The sequence below is a fragment of the Ruditapes philippinarum genome, unplaced genomic scaffold, assembly GCF_026571515.1.
Source record: "Ruditapes philippinarum isolate M1 unplaced genomic scaffold, ASM2657151v2 ctg3984_1_1_1_1, whole genome shotgun sequence".
In the NCBI taxonomy this organism is placed as follows: Eukaryota; Metazoa; Mollusca; class Bivalvia; order Venerida; family Veneridae; genus Ruditapes; species Ruditapes philippinarum.
Window position 1 is genome coordinate 22,541 of NW_026865246.1, and position 16,157 is coordinate 38,697.

The following is a 16,157-nucleotide window of genomic DNA, read 5'->3' on the forward strand; positions in this document are numbered from 1 at the left end:
CTAATAAATTCATCTATACATGAACGCTTGTCTTGAATGATCTGAAAATATATTTAATACACTAATAAGTAGAATATTGACTATATTTACATGTATACTAATATTCAGGTAATCAAATAAAAAAATCTACAAATCATTTGGAAATAATTCACAGAAATAAAGACAAATTTCAAACATGAATTTCTTTGAAAGGTTTTCAGCAATCAACAGACATTTTTTTGCAATGCAACCATTAAACCATGTAAAAATAATTATCTTAATCTGAATCGCGGTAATGATTTGTGCTTGAAGTAAAAGGGTGTCAAAGTGTAGAGAGTATACCTAAACAATAGACGAATATTTTTTAAATTAGGTACTTTTTAACTCAGCGTTGAAACGTTCTATCGGCATATTTTCATATATTAATACTTTAGCGGCACAAAATAATACTTTATCAATACATTCATATGTGTATAGTTTTTCACAAAGCTGCAATAACACCACATACTCTTGTGAAAATCGGTCATTATTTGATACATTTCAACAGCCTTATTTAAGGTTCTCATAACACTCCCCATTGAATATCCCAGAATAGAAAGAAATAACAACAACAGCAATAAATTTATGTTTAACGATGTAATCAAGCGTTGTCAATTATTTTAATGAAAATTATATTCATTTAGGACTTTAGGGCTTTTTTATTTATATTTAAATGTTTTATTTGATAAGTGCAAACTAATTTAAAATCGTCGCCCGGTGTCCAAAACTCTTTCTGTAAGCAAACACAACACAAAAATAATGGAGGGTTCACAAAAAAAACACAAAAAAAAAAACAGTAAAGTATTCATCAAAAAAGAAGAACCTAGTATATTTTCTTTTATTTACACATTATTGAAACTTGTCAACTCATAGAAAAGAATAGAGAAATTTTATAAAGTAGAATTAAGTCTCAAATACATTAGTAATCTTTTACATGAATATGTAACGGAACCAATGAAAGAAGACTTGGTTTGTGCAATAACAGCGCAGTTTCAAGCGTTAACACCAATATTATCAATGGGGGATTACCCTTGCACATTATGGAATATGTCTAGTAATATTTTACACTTGATTACTCTCCCTTTGCAAAAACCTTGTGAACATAATATCGCGCTTTGTCTCTAAAAATATGTCAACAAATGTGACAAATGTAATTATTTATATGACGACTTTTGCAGCATCAAATATGCTACTGTCCTTAGAATCTAGACATGCGTGAAACATTATGTTCATCTGTTAATGAAAATCAGGTAAAGCACGACTCATTTATACAGCTGTTATAGCACCGTAGAGAACGTGTTACAGTATCGCGTTTTCCGGTTACAGTATAGAATTTTCGAGATGGAGGATTACTTGTTGGAAGGACAGGTAGGAGAATTTTATTCTGATCCATACTACAAGTACTTTAGTTTCTAAAATATGTTTTTTGTGCTTTGATTGTAAGGAACAGAATCCGGTTTCTAGTGTCATATATTTTTTCATTATTTTTTTCATCGCTATATTGTCTCATTAATATGCAGATTTGACAGTTTGAAAATTTGAATCGAGAGACCAACGCATTTTCCTCCAATTCCGACATTATTTAAGCATGCCTAGATAAAGTTAATCTACAAAACGTTAGTACTTTGTGTTTAGAAACGTTCATGAAAGTAAATGACCAGTTGAACCTATTTTCCTGTTGGTAAAATGCGTTTGAAAAAATAAACAATGTTACAATATAGAGCGTGGTTAATTTTGAAGGGTTACAGCATATACCTAGCGACTTTGATCCAATTTTGTAACAGTTTATACCCAGATTTCGGTTACCGTTTAGACTTCGAAAGTTTCTATATATACTAGGTAAAATGTATGAATGTTACATAGACTTTTAAATCTCTGTGAGCTTATTGGCCCGATGGCTATTCGTCCGTCTGTCGTACACATGTGTGTGCAATCTCATCCGCTCAGTAACTACTTGACAAAATGTGATGAAATTTGTGATGAAATCACATTTAGTCAAGTAGTTACTGAGCGGATGAGATTGCTCAGTGTTGTTATATTTTTCTGGTCCTTCGGGATCATTGATGCCAGCACTATTAAGTGTTGAGAAATGGGTACCGCTGAAGGCGGTGCTAGGGGGCGTGAGGGATGCTGTACGTATTCATTATCCTTCATGTACAGATTCAATCAAACCGAGTCTGCATTTTTTGTGATTTTGTTTGTGATAAATGGTTAAATAAATGACATACATGAATGATTTTGTTAAATATCAAAAAAATGTCCTATTAAACTTTAAACAATGTTTGGTCAATGTGGAGGAATTAACGATTGAAAATAAATAAGAGGAAGTTGTTGTCCTGAATGAATACACCGAATTAAAGAAGCACGATTTATATGACTGAATAATATCGTATTTGTATGCCCACGCCCCTTCGAAGAAGAAGGGGTTTGTGCTTTTGCTCATGCCTGTCGGTAGGTATGTCCATCGGTAGAACACATGGTTTCTGCTGATTATCTTAAAAGTCTTCATATTCAACACACTGATTGGTCTTAACTAGTAGATGACCCTTATTGATTTTAGGGTCACTAGATAAATGGTCAAGGTCACAAGGCAGTGAATGTCAAAATAATTTCAGCTCGTTATCTTTAAAATTATTTTTCACAAAGTCTTCATATTTCACATAATGATAAGTCATAATGGGGTCACAAGTTCAATGGTCAGGGTCTTTATATTTTACATTTTGTTTGGTTATAACTAGTACGACATACATGAACACTTCCATGTACCTATTTTTGCAAGTTTCTATAACAAAATTACCAATAGTATGAGTCAAGGACTAGAATGGGGGGCATGGGGGCATATGTGTTTTTCGACATTTCTCGTTTAACGTTGAATCTAAATTTCCTCTTCATACATATATTTATGTATGTTGAAAATGCACAAGTATTGTGTGTGACATATTAATCATTTGTCTTGTGTATTGTACGTTCGCTAAATAGTCAGTGTTTGTAGACAATATATTGTATGTGTATTTGAATTCACGAGAAGCAAATGTCCGCGGAAAGGTCAATTTCGCGCTTTTTTTAATTTGCGTAATTAGGGAGGTGACTGCAGAAAATCATACATTCCCGTATTCAAGTAAGATTAATCCAAAAATAATGGAAATTACTGTAATCATCATGCAAGTTCATTTTCCAAAACCTTGTGTCAAACCATACGCTAGTGTACAAAACAAAGACATTGTCTAGCAGACAGATTATGGCAAACAAAAGAATGCCCGTTAACGTGCATGATTGTTCACTGTTTGCGTCATAAATGTCTCAACATCTCGTTAGATCATATTTTTTTTCTTCTTACAAAAACAATACACAAAACACAAACATTAACGATTTTAACTGACGAAAAGCTTTATAAAAAAAACTACAAAATACAATTACTTATTAAACATTTAAATGAAATCGTATGTGTTGAACGCATATTCGCTGACATACATTGTTCTATAGAGGCGCGAAAATATGGCTATTAAGACATTATTGTTGTAGAAATATTCGCGCTGAACATGAATTCGCGGATCGAAAATCACCGTGAAGATCACGAACAATTGAAGCCCGCGAATATTTCTAAATATACAATATTATATCATTTTAGTTAAAACAACGCTTGTTCTTAATAGTATTGGTCAATAATCGTGAATGTTTAATAGTTTTGCAGGTGACGTGAAATAGCAGCTTGCATTTTAGACTTGCTACGTATCCAGTCGAGTAAGTACTAATTTAAAATAAATACAATTAAGTTTTTTTTTCTTTTATTGTAATAATAAAGAGATATGGTATAGATTCTCTACTAAAGTCGTATACAGGTTATTTTGTTTTAAAACGTGAAAGAAAATATATTTTGTTATGTTCTATTTGTGTTTTTATTTAAACAGTTTATTTATATACAAAAAGGATTTTTGAACAGAATTCTTTCAAAATATTTTAAATGTTTGTTTTTTGAACTTATATCTACTCTTTAGGTGAACAGCTTTGTTCATTTATAATTTTCTAACAATGTAAAAGATAAAAGTTTACGTTGTCTTTTGTTTATGGGTGTCTTATTTTGTGTTAAGTTTAAAAAAATTCTCTCTATGATGAATGTTTTCTATTTAGCAGATATAATCAGTAAGTTGCTATAGAGGCTCCCTGTCGTGTACAAAGAAAAGACTTATGTACACAATTGTATTCTGAAGAAGGAAGTTTTGAACGTAAAATTAAAGGGGGACATTCTAGTTTTGCAATACATTTTTCATATTTAATTCACATCAAAGTGTAACATATTTGAAATTAAAAACTAAATTTATATTCAACATGTTTGATGAATCAAGTTATGCTTCATACATTTTGGAAGTGATTTAGTAGCTTGTTTATTGCGTTTGAAAAGAAGTAAATAATGATCCTATATACTATACATGGATCGTTCTTTCCTTACCTTTCATCATTTTAAAATAAACCATTTGCTTACCCTTAGCTGAAAATATGTTACAACAAGTGGAGTGCACGTGATGTTAGTGTTTTATACCAAGGACAATGGCTATCAATAAACAATAAAACCCCTTGTCATCCAATCGCACATTTCCATGGTAAAAGTAATCCACGCATCGTATTTCTTTCTTAGCTTTGAAATAGTAATGAAACATTCTTAACGAAAAATTCATTGGTCAAAATGAGGCATTATTAAGAAAGAAAACTTTCGTAATAATTCTCCTTGCCTGACATGTGTGCCTTACTGAAAACTTCAAAGGGGCACAACTCTAAAATATAAATTTCAGAATTATTCCCTTGCCATGCAATAAGCAAGCTAGTTAGTGTCTTCTTAAAATTTATAAATCATGGGCTAAATTAATAGTTGTGCTGATGGTGACGACGACAACGACGCAGTGATCATAATATTTTAATTATTATAATAGCAAGGTAGCTTAATATGACCGAATACTATGATTGTGAAGGTTAATAAATTGTTGAAATTAGACCTTTTTGCCAAATACCATTGGTGTTTATCGGACAAATTGAATGGATATCCCACGCGGCAAAATATTTGCTGCCAGATATTACCCTGTTGCGTGTCAATGTATTTTGGTTTATTTACATTATCTGATCATGTTCTATTTCATAAAGTTAACTACTTAGACCAGAACACACCTAAACCAATTATTTAGATGATAAATATTGTTTTCCTTGGTTTGGAGGAATGCACTCTTTCAACATTTTACAACAATTACTTCCTTTTAACTTTGAGGTTTTTTTTAACCTCATAGAATGTTAATCACTAAATTGATCAAAAAAGCTCAATTTAAAGCTCATTTATTGTTTAATATTGAATGCACTTTATATAAATACAATGGTCGTCGAATACCATGACAAAATAGATCGAGTCCAACATGAGTATGTAAAATGGAATATAACATACAGAATAAGCGGATTAAGGGTGGCCACCTTTAAATGAGAATGTCAACAACAAAAATGTCACTTTAAACACCATGTTTTCAAACCTCAGATAAATCAGCAAGACATCATGCCGAAGGCAAACATGTTTTTATTTGCCATTTTATTAATGTTTTCAATTTCCACCTCGTTTTCGGAATATGCATCGACTTGCGGAAATTTTGATTGTGAATATAAATTGTTATCAAAACTGGTACAGCTGGAAGAAAAAACTGCTCAACAGCAGAAAGATATAGCTCTACTGAAAGCACAACTTGAAGGTAAAAAGTTCTTTTGCTCTTTAAATATTAATTTAATGAAAAATAAATTAACACAAATGATTTTCATAGAAGATTAAACAATTAATATAAACAATTTTGTTAATACTGTTATCAATATTTTAGTTATATACATGTTGCTTTAAGATATATGCAACACACCAGAACAATCAATTCAGTTTTATTCATTGAATTATCAATCAATGAGTTACAGATTTTAAAGATAAAACGTTTATCAGACTGAAGCAAATTTTATCAAGATTTAAAAGAAACAAACTCAAATCACGTTTGTTTTTGTTAGAAGTACTACATAAATATAAATAGCTTACCTTCTAAGCAAATTTAAGATTTCTGTAAGATATGTTAAAAAGTAAGAAAGTTAGGGGGTTGCCTTTTTGTATTGTTAAAAATAGCATGGCATGTAAGATTATCGGAAAACTATTGAAATGCGGTTATTTAAATTTAAAATCCATATTAAATGCAAATAGACAACAGTTTGTCAATGTGTTGGAATTACATGTATGTCAGGAGAAATGTCTGCCTTGATGTTATTTAATTTAAGAAATGATTTAGTAATAAATACTAGAACCAATTTCCAAGATATGGAGGCTGGGCAGCACCGCCTGACATAAAAGTGAAATATTCTCAGTTGGAAAACTAGCATGTAATTGTTTAGTTAACACTATCTTTTTTTAGGTATTTTTATCCTTTTCTATCTCAAATCAATATATACATGTAAACAACAAACTCTGATTATTATTTACACCCAAAACAAAGAACTCTGATCATTATTTACACCCAAAACAAACACACATCATTTATCAGCCACTTATATGAAATATCTTTTCACGTATACTTCTTTTATACGAAACAAGACACCTGGCGAGCCCAAGCTCTAACAACTTATGACCAAACAACAAAAAAAATCACCACAAAATGAAGAACACAAAAAATGAATATTTTTACAACTCTAAGATACGGTATAAACCACAAACATTCATCCAACAATATTAACTTCACACAATCTAATCAGCATCAGAAAACAACTTAAACTAAAGCACCCAATATTTACATATATCCTCAAAACAAAGCAGCAACTAATATAATCTTGATATAATACCAAACATTCAACCAATATCAACCAATTATATCTTCACAAACAGATATAACTCAACAACCAAAACAACTAATTACAACCAATAAACCCTGATCAATTAAGATCACCACAATTATATTCAACCACTTCAACAAACCAACAAAACTGACTTCAAAACAACAAAATTCTCTTCCCAATAAAAAAATAACCCCTCACACTATAAGCGTGTGTCTCCTAACTGATGTAAAATCTCTCTCTAAACGCGCATATTTGCTAGCTAAACGATCTGACCTTTAAACATGTATACATACAGCGACTGGTTTAAACATGATATTTACACTCTACTAAAAACAATGTATCACTGTAAAGAAATATTAACTCGTTGTTTCATCTACAATAATATATCACTGTAGGGAAATATTAACTCGTTATAAGATACATATCTACATATAAACTTCATGATTATTCTGACAGCCCCCTACTCAAGAAAACACTCCACTGTTTTCAAACAAAATGAATAATCTACAATGTCTCTTTTCAAGTATCGAGTCTACTTAGGTAATCTGCACACACGTTGTCCTTTCCTTTCACAGCTACTATTCTAAACTTATAGTTCTGTAGAAATAATGCCCATCTCATTATGCGGCCACTTTCAACTTTACATTTCTGAATATACGTTAAAGGAGCATGGTCTGTATGCAGCTCAAATTCTTTCCCGTACAAATATTTGTTGAATTTCTTTATTCCAAATACCATTGCAAGACATTCCCTTTCGATAACCGAGTAGTTTCTTTCTCTATTCAACAATTTCTTACTCGCGTAAGCTATTGGAAGCAGACCATCATCAAACTGTTGAAGAAGTGCAGCCCCAACTCCGGTATCTGAGGCATCACATTGTAAAACAAACGACTTTGAAAAGTCTGGAAGTCGTAGTATTGGTGATCGTGTCAGTACTTGCTTCAATGTCGTAAAGGCTTTTTCATGTTCTGGTTTCCATATGATTTTATTTGGCTGTCCTTTCTTCGTAAGATCTGTCAATGGTGAAGCAATTTCTGCAAATGAAGCAATGAATTTTCTGTAGTATCCGACTAGACCAAGAAACGATCTCAGTTGCTTCTTTGACTCTGGTCGCATAGCGTCTCTAATTTTGACTAATTTGTCATCTTCCATTTGCATTTGTCCTTTGCCAACAACATGACCGGTAAATGGTATACTTTCAAACCCAATCATACATTTAGAAGGCTTAACTGTGATCTTTGCGTTTCGTATTCTTTCGAACAATTGTCTCAACATCTTCATGTGTCTCTCCCATGTAACCGTATGTCCAAGCACATCGTCAACATAGTTATCAGTATCATTCACTCCGGAAAGCAACTTTCGCATCATTCTATTAAATGTTGCACCAGAATTGACCATTCCAAATGGCATCTTTCTGAATTGGTAACTACCTTCTGTTGTAGAAAATGCTGTGAGATGTCTTGATTTTGCTTCAATTGGTATTTGCCAAAAACCTTTGGTCAAATCAATTTTTGTGAAGAACTTATCTTCTTTTAGCTTTGCCATCACATCCTCAACATTACCCATTGGTTCTGTATCAAACTTTGTTACAGAGTTGAGTCGTCTGAAGTCAATACAAAAACGGTTTGTATTATCCTTTTTCTTCACCAAAACAATTGGAGAATTATAATCAGAATTTGCTGGTTCAATGATACCACATTCAAGCATTTTCTTAATTTCATCCTCTACCGCTGTCCTTTTTGCATATGGTATCGTATATTGTCTAACACGAATTGGTGTTTTGTCAGTCAACTCAATCTTGTGAGATTCAAGATCTGTAGTTCCAGGAACGTCAGTAAAAATATCCTCAAATTCTTGAAGCAACGCATTTACTTCTGATTTTTGTTCAAGTGTTAATTGATCATTAACATTAACATCTCTGTACGTCTCTTCACCCTGTGTGTCTACTAGTTCTAAAAGATTTTCATCATCAACTACCCCAGTATCATCATTATTTTCAGCTTCTATTACAGCTACACTCGCACAAATTCTATCTTCTCTTTCTTCGTATTTCTTCAGAAGATTTATGTGGTACATCCCAATTCTATCACCTACTTTAACTTTGTAGTCAAACTTGTTAACTGCTTCACTTACAACAAATGGACCTTTCCATTGTAACATCAGTTTATTGTGTGTTGAAGGCAGGAGCAATAAAACTTTGTCTCCTTTCTTAAGACTTCTTGGTCGTGTTTTCTTATCATAATGATGTTTATACTCTTCTTGTGAGTTGCTGAGATTCTCTCGAGCAATCTTGCATGTTTGTTCTAATCTATTTCTCAAATCTAGTACGTACTCATACGTATTACGTGTCTCTGGTACTTCTGTCTCTGTCCATAATTCGTTTAGTGCTTGCATGGGACCTCTAACAGTTCTTCCATATAGTAGCTCAAATGGTGAGAACCCTGTACTTGACTGAGGGACTTCTCTGTATGCAAAGAGAACCGCAGACAAATATCTGTCCCAATCCTTAGGTCTTTCTTGGCACATTTTCTTCAACATGCTTTTTAAAATACCATTCATTCTCTCACAAAGACCATTACATTTTGGATTGTAAGGGGTAGTAAACAACTGTTTCAGTGATACAAGTCTACAAACTTCTTCCATAAGTTGTGACGTGAACTGACTACCCCTATCACTAAGTATTTCCGATGGGAAACCTACTCTTGCAAAAATATCTAACAATGCTTCAGCTATATTTTCAGTCTCAATTCTTGGTAAAGCAACAGCTTCTGGGTAACGTGTAGCATAATCAACTACAGTTAATATGTACCTATTTCCCTTTTCCGATACAGGCGTTATTGGCCCTATCAAATCAACCGCAATTCTCTGGAACGGAGTATCAATAATAGGCATTTCACCTAAAGGAGCTTTCTGAAGTCTACCCCTGGGCACCGTCTTCTGACAAATGTCACAGGAACGACAAAATCTAGTAATATCACTAGAAATACCTGGCCAGTGAAAACTAGACTGTATCCTGTCTAAAGTCTTGCGTACAGACAAATGCCCACCCACTATAGATTCATGAGCTAATGACATAACTCTTTTGTGATATTTACTAGGAACAACTATTTGTCTTGTTTCAGACTTCAAATCACCTTTCACCGTCTCAAATATTCTATACAACACATCTTTTTCTACTTCATATCTAAATTTATTACCACTTTTTGTTTTCATGATCTTATTTTCCCTAGCATACTGCCACAAACGCTGTAACGTATTGTCATTTGATTGTTCTTTCTTAAGAACATCTACCGTAATTTCGTTATCTTCGACCTTTGGAACTTTAAGAGGTTTCATTGCTTTCTTCTCTTTCTCGGCCTGTGCTCTAGTAACAACAGCAGCTATGTTTGTTACTTCTCGGCTAACCCACTTCTCATTTGGCTTATCAAGTACACCCTGAATATTGCCCAAGACTAAGTCACAAATTGCTGACTCTAAAACCATAGCTTCTATTTCACCCTTATAATAAGGCGTATCAATGTCTATTTTTGCCATGGGTACCAACCTGGCCCGACCATCTATTGCTATCATGACACAATTTTTATTCAGCATTTGATCTTCTTCCACTAACTTCTTTCTAACTACTGCTAACTCGCAACCAGTGTCTCTTAGAACTTTCACCTCTTGATTACCAACATATCCTAGTTTCAGATCCAATTGACGTTCACCTTCTAATGATTCAATTGTACAGCTACTTGTAATGACAGGCACAGAATTACCATTGGCTAATTTAAGTTTTCCCTCTTCAATACAACCATCATAAGAACTTGTTGGAGAAATTGACATACATAACCCCGATACTTCCTTATCATCTGATCTCCAATCACGTCTATTTTCTCCAGGCCTACTACGCCAGTTCCTTGGTGAAGAATCCCGATTTGTTTTAAAGTTCTATTTTGCTCTCCATATGACATCGCAGCAGCCCCATATCTTTTCTTAGTCTGATCTCGACAATCTCTGGCCACATGACCCTCTCTATTACATATGAAGCATGTAACTTTTCTATTTTCTCTGTGATAGTGCTGTATTGGTTTTAATAGATTACCTTGATTAAGGCGTATTGGTGATTTATTTGAAAAGCTGGCAACTTTTGAGCTTTTACTATTTGTAATTGTACCGCCATGAGCCTCTAAGTATTGTTCAGCCAAAGAGATGACATCTCTACGATCCTTTGGCTTTCGTTCCTTAAGAAAAAGAGCTAGCTCTGTTGAACAAACTTTGACAAATTGCTCTCTAATAATAAGATCTTTCAATTTATCTACTGTATCCGCAGCATCGGCCATTTCTGTCCATCTACTGAAGTACCTATATAAGCGAGCCATAAATTGGTTTACAGTCTCCCCTTGTTCCGGCTTACTCTCTCTAAATTTCGTTCTGAAACCGTCTTCTGTTAATTGGTATCTTTTCAAAACTGCTGTTTTTAATTCTTGATAGTCTGATGCTTGCTCAGGAGGCATACTAGTGTAAACTTCAAGACCTTTCCCCGTTAATAACGAACTTAAGCCTATTGCCCATGCACTTCCTTCCATCCTTGACTGATAGAGAATCTTTCAAAACGCTCTATATAAGCATCTTGGCCTCAAACCGGTGCTAGGTGGGGTATCAAGGCGATCCCCAGCCTCAATTTTTAACTTCATTAATTCTATTTCTTGCTCTTTCAATTTCATTTCTACTTCAGCTTGAAATAAACGTTTCTTTTCCTCACACTCAGCTTCTTTTTCTAAACGCTCTGCCTCAAATCGCCGTCGCTCTTCCTCACGTTCATCTTCTTTTGCTTTACGCTCGGCCTCAAATCGCCGTCGCTCTTCCTCACGTTCATCTTCTTTTGCTTTACGCTCGGCCTCAAATCGCCGTTTATCTTCTTCACGTCTAATATTTCTCTCTTCTCTATCAAGATATTCTGATTCTTTCTTTTGAACATAATCACGTAACTCCCCGTCCTTCAACCCAAGCCTCTCTCCCAATGATACCCATTTATCATAATCCATAATTGCTTAATAATGGATTACTATTAAAGAAATAATAAACTTTTACGAAACCCGTAAAGTAAACACTTATTAATCAACAAAATGGTGTACCTCTGTAGCACCGACAATCGTTATTCCAAATCTAATCTCTATATAACATGGCACCTACCGGGCACCGGCAATGAACTTGTATCAACAGTAACAACCAGGGCACCGATATTAATCTTCATGTAGTGTTTAACAACTATGTAAACTTTATGACAACAACCAACTGAGCACCGGCGGCAAAAACCATCTATTCAATTATTACATACACTTTTATGAATAATCACCCACTGGACACCGGTTATAAACTTTTATCAATTACTGATGTTTATAACTTCAACAAATTATAAGCTATATCTTTATCATTGATATAAACTTATTAACACAATGATTCAAACTATCAAAACAAATGTCTCCCCAAAACCACTTAATTCTATCACCGTATAAACAGTATTCAACAAAGGGTGCTCTCCTGCTAAAATGCAATAACTTCTTCAGTATAAATAAACTTTTAAACACAGCCCGTCACCGCTTCTATACATATAACTCTCTACTTAAACTCTATTGTACAGAGAGTTTACTTGTATAACACTACAACGAAGGTTTATCGATTTTCGCCTAACAGCTTTTACACTGCAGTATTTTACCAACAGATCGTAAATGATTTAAGGTTTAACAAAATTTTTATCAAAGTTTAACAAACAATATTTTGCCAGGAAAAATTCCAACTTAAAGAGAATATCCCGGACGAGCCCCCAAATTGTCAGGAGAAATGTCTGCCTTGATGTTATTTAATCTAAGAAAAGATTTAGTAATAAATACTAGAACCAATTTCCAAGATATGGAGGCTGGGCAGCACCGCCTGACATAAAAGTGAAATATTCTCAGTTGGAAAACTAGCATGTAATTGTTTAGTTAACACTATCTTTTTTTTAGGTATTTTTATCCTTTTCTATCTCAAATCAATATATACATGTAAACAACAAACTCTGATTATTATTTACACCCAAAACAAAGAACTCTGATCATTATTTACACCCAAAACAAACACACATCATTTATCAGCCACTTATATGAAATATCTTTTCACGTATACTTCTTTTATACGAAACAAGACACCTGGCGAGCCCAAGCTCTAACAACTTATGACCAAACAACAAAAAAAATCACCACAAAATGAAGAACACAAAAAATGAATATTTTTACAACTCTAAGATACGGTATAAATCACAAACATTCATCCAACAATATTAACTTCACACAATCTAATCAGCATCAGAAAACAACTTAAACTAAAGCATCCAATATTTACATATATCCTCAAAACAAAGCAGCAACTAATATAATCTTGATATAATACCAAACATTCAACCAATATCAACCAATTATACCTTCACAAACAGATATAACTCAACAACCAAAACAACAAATTACAACCAATAAACCCTGATCAATTAAGATCACCACAATTATATTCAACCACTTCAACAAACCAACAAAACTGACTTCAAAACAACAAAATTCTTTTCCCAATAAAAAAATAACCCCTCACACTATAAGCGTGTGTCTCCTAACTGATGTAAAATCTCTCTCTAAACGCGCATATTTGCTAGCTAAACGATCTGACCTTTAAACATGTATACATACAGCAACTGGTTTAAACATGATATTTACACTCTACTAAAAACAATGTATCACTGTAAAGAAATATTAACTCGTTGTTTCATCTACAATAATATATCACTGTAGGGAAATATTAACTCGTTATAAGATACATATCTACATATAAACTTCATGATTATTCTGACAATGTATATGATATCGTTCTATTTGAAACTAAGCGAAACTTGTCGATTTCAATTTATATATTGTAAGCGACTTGATAATTATATACATGTATATATATACAGATGCTGAAAAGTCTGCTCATGAGGACAACAAAGTATTAGCCGCAAGGCTTGCAGGTAAATGTACTTTGTTCCCACTGAAATATTGAGACATAAACAAAACAGGCATGAGCAATGAAAGTTGCATTTTTGGTTTTAGTTTTAAAGTGTAAATATGCTATGATACCTGTCAGCATAATTATGTTGTTTTCATACTGTAACAAATCCACAACAAAGAAATGAAATGAAGCAAATAACAAGAGTCATAACAAATGTTCTTTTAAATTTGATGCTCATTCTGAATAAAAAACAGAATCATTTATTTTAATGCATAGCATACAAATTGTCAAATAAGGGACAATAATTAAGATTGTGTCCGAATGATGATGACGATGCCAAAACGTCGCTGTTTCATATTTCCATAGAATTACTGAAGATAATTCATAAAGGTCAAACGTCCTGGTTTTCTAATAAGATATTATTATATTATAATATCTTTTTTTAACAAATCATTGCATTTTTTCCAATACATTGGTCAGTTGTGTAGGTATTAAACGTATTGATTTTGGACAAATCTCTTAATCATTTTCATGCCGTCGCCCATGACCACGTCTCGGCAACAACCCTGATGTTTCTATGAAGCATGCAGCTAAACATACAAGTTTTGAACCTGAAAATTACAAGTCGGTTAGACAAGTGTGTGCCCAAATGTATTGTCTTCTATTTCCATCATCATGATTCTGAAAGAAAACAGTTTTTGTTTCGGGAATTATGTAAAATGCAAGGAAAGATCAGAAATTCACCTTAACACTAAATACAACAACGACCATTTGTGATTTTTTATGCGATATCCCCATTTTTTCAAAGGAATACGTAAAATCCCTTATTGCACTTTTTCTGCTGTAACATACACAGCTTAAGAATATAACATTATTGGATATCATTTTCTGAATCAGTTATGAACATGAAATTGTACTTCTTGTAAGTGAAAGCAATAGTATTCCACAATATAATTGTTGGTTATAGAAATAAAATGATATGACATGTTTTAGCATGTAACACTTTAAAATTTGACAAGTCCAATATTTATACGTATATATTTAGTCACATAATTTTTTTAACGCAAATAAATATTTGACAAAGTATTTTAAAAAAAGTTAAATTGATTGATTCTATAATATTATTTTTCATACTCTGTACATTTTTATTTATTAAATTTCTCCATTTTAGATGCTGAAAAAACAATAGTGCACCTTAACGACACAATTGTAAGCAACCAAAAATCTGCTGATGGTACAACCTATATACGCTGGGGTCGTACAACATGTCCCGGTAAAGCCGTTCTAGTGTACGACGGCTACGTTGCTGGATCATATTACGCTCATAGCGGAACTGCATCAAATCCGTTATGTTTACCAAAAGATCCAGACTACGACAAGCAAACAAATGGTTTTCAATATGCAGCTAGGATATATGGAGCAGAATATAAAACAAGTACCTACCCGCATTGGCAATATCTGCATCATCACGAAATTCCATGTGCAGTCTGTCGAATACCACGTAATAACGTTCTGATGGTGCCGGGGAAAAATCGTTGTCATGACAGTTACATATTAGAGTATAAAGGCTTCCTTATGGCTGAGCACTACAGTCATGCTTCATCCTCTGAATTTGTGTGTGTTGATGGAAATCCCGAAACGTTAGAGGGAACTCATCAGAATTTAAATGGGAAACTGTTTTATTTTGTTGAAGGGGAATGTGGTTCGCTACGATGCGATCCATATAAAAACGGTTGGGAGCTGACATGTGCTGTTTGCTCGTACTCATACAATGCAAGATCGACGAGTGTTCAGCCATATACGTAGTTGACATACTAATCAAAATAGTCAGCAAACAAACAATGCCTTATAGAGACAGAAATGTAGATCATTTCTTCAATTGATTTTGTTATATTCAATTTAAATATTCTCAAATCAAAGTAGCATTATCACTGAATAAAATGAAAAGAATAAAATAAAATAAAAGCTAAAACAAATAAACGTTGTCTTCCTTAATTGTGTAAGCTAGGGTATTGGTGATAGAGACATATAAAAAATGTAGAAAAAATGTACATATTATAGTTATTTTTTGTAACATGAACGTTGTTTTCTTTAATAACATTTACTAATTTAAGTATTTCTATAACATTATTACTTAACAGGTACAATTTGCGTCAAGCATATAAATACTCTACTACACTATTTTACAAACAACGGTGACACGGGACCCCTGTAAAAGGGAAAAGAAAATACTATTATAGTAATTAAAAATGAAATAAGCGTTTTGCATTCAATCAACGTTTCAATTAGCGTTTTTATGTTGGAGAATGCAG

The 16,157-nt window shown here is 33.1% G+C and overlaps 1 protein-coding gene across 2 annotated transcripts; it reads left to right on the forward strand.

The window, feature by feature from the left end:
- The first annotated feature begins 5,413 nt into the window (after positions 1 to 5,413).
- Positions 5,414 to 15,731, forward strand: LOC132728334 (uncharacterized). Of its 2 annotated transcripts, XM_060713985.1 has the most exons (3): positions 5,414 to 5,738; positions 13,811 to 13,864; positions 15,017 to 15,727. In XM_060713985.1, the coding sequence occupies exons 1-3, from the start codon at positions 5,549 to 5,551 to the stop codon at positions 15,649 to 15,651; spliced, it is 879 nt and encodes a 292-aa protein (XP_060569968.1). In that variant the 5' UTR covers positions 5,414 to 5,548; the 3' UTR covers positions 15,652 to 15,727. The 2 variants fall into 2 exon arrangements, with proteins under 2 accessions (XP_060569968.1, XP_060569969.1); XM_060713986.1 differs by lacking the exon at positions 13,811 to 13,864 and having other exon boundaries at positions 15,017 to 15,731.
- Positions 15,732 to 16,157: the final 426 nt, after the last annotated feature.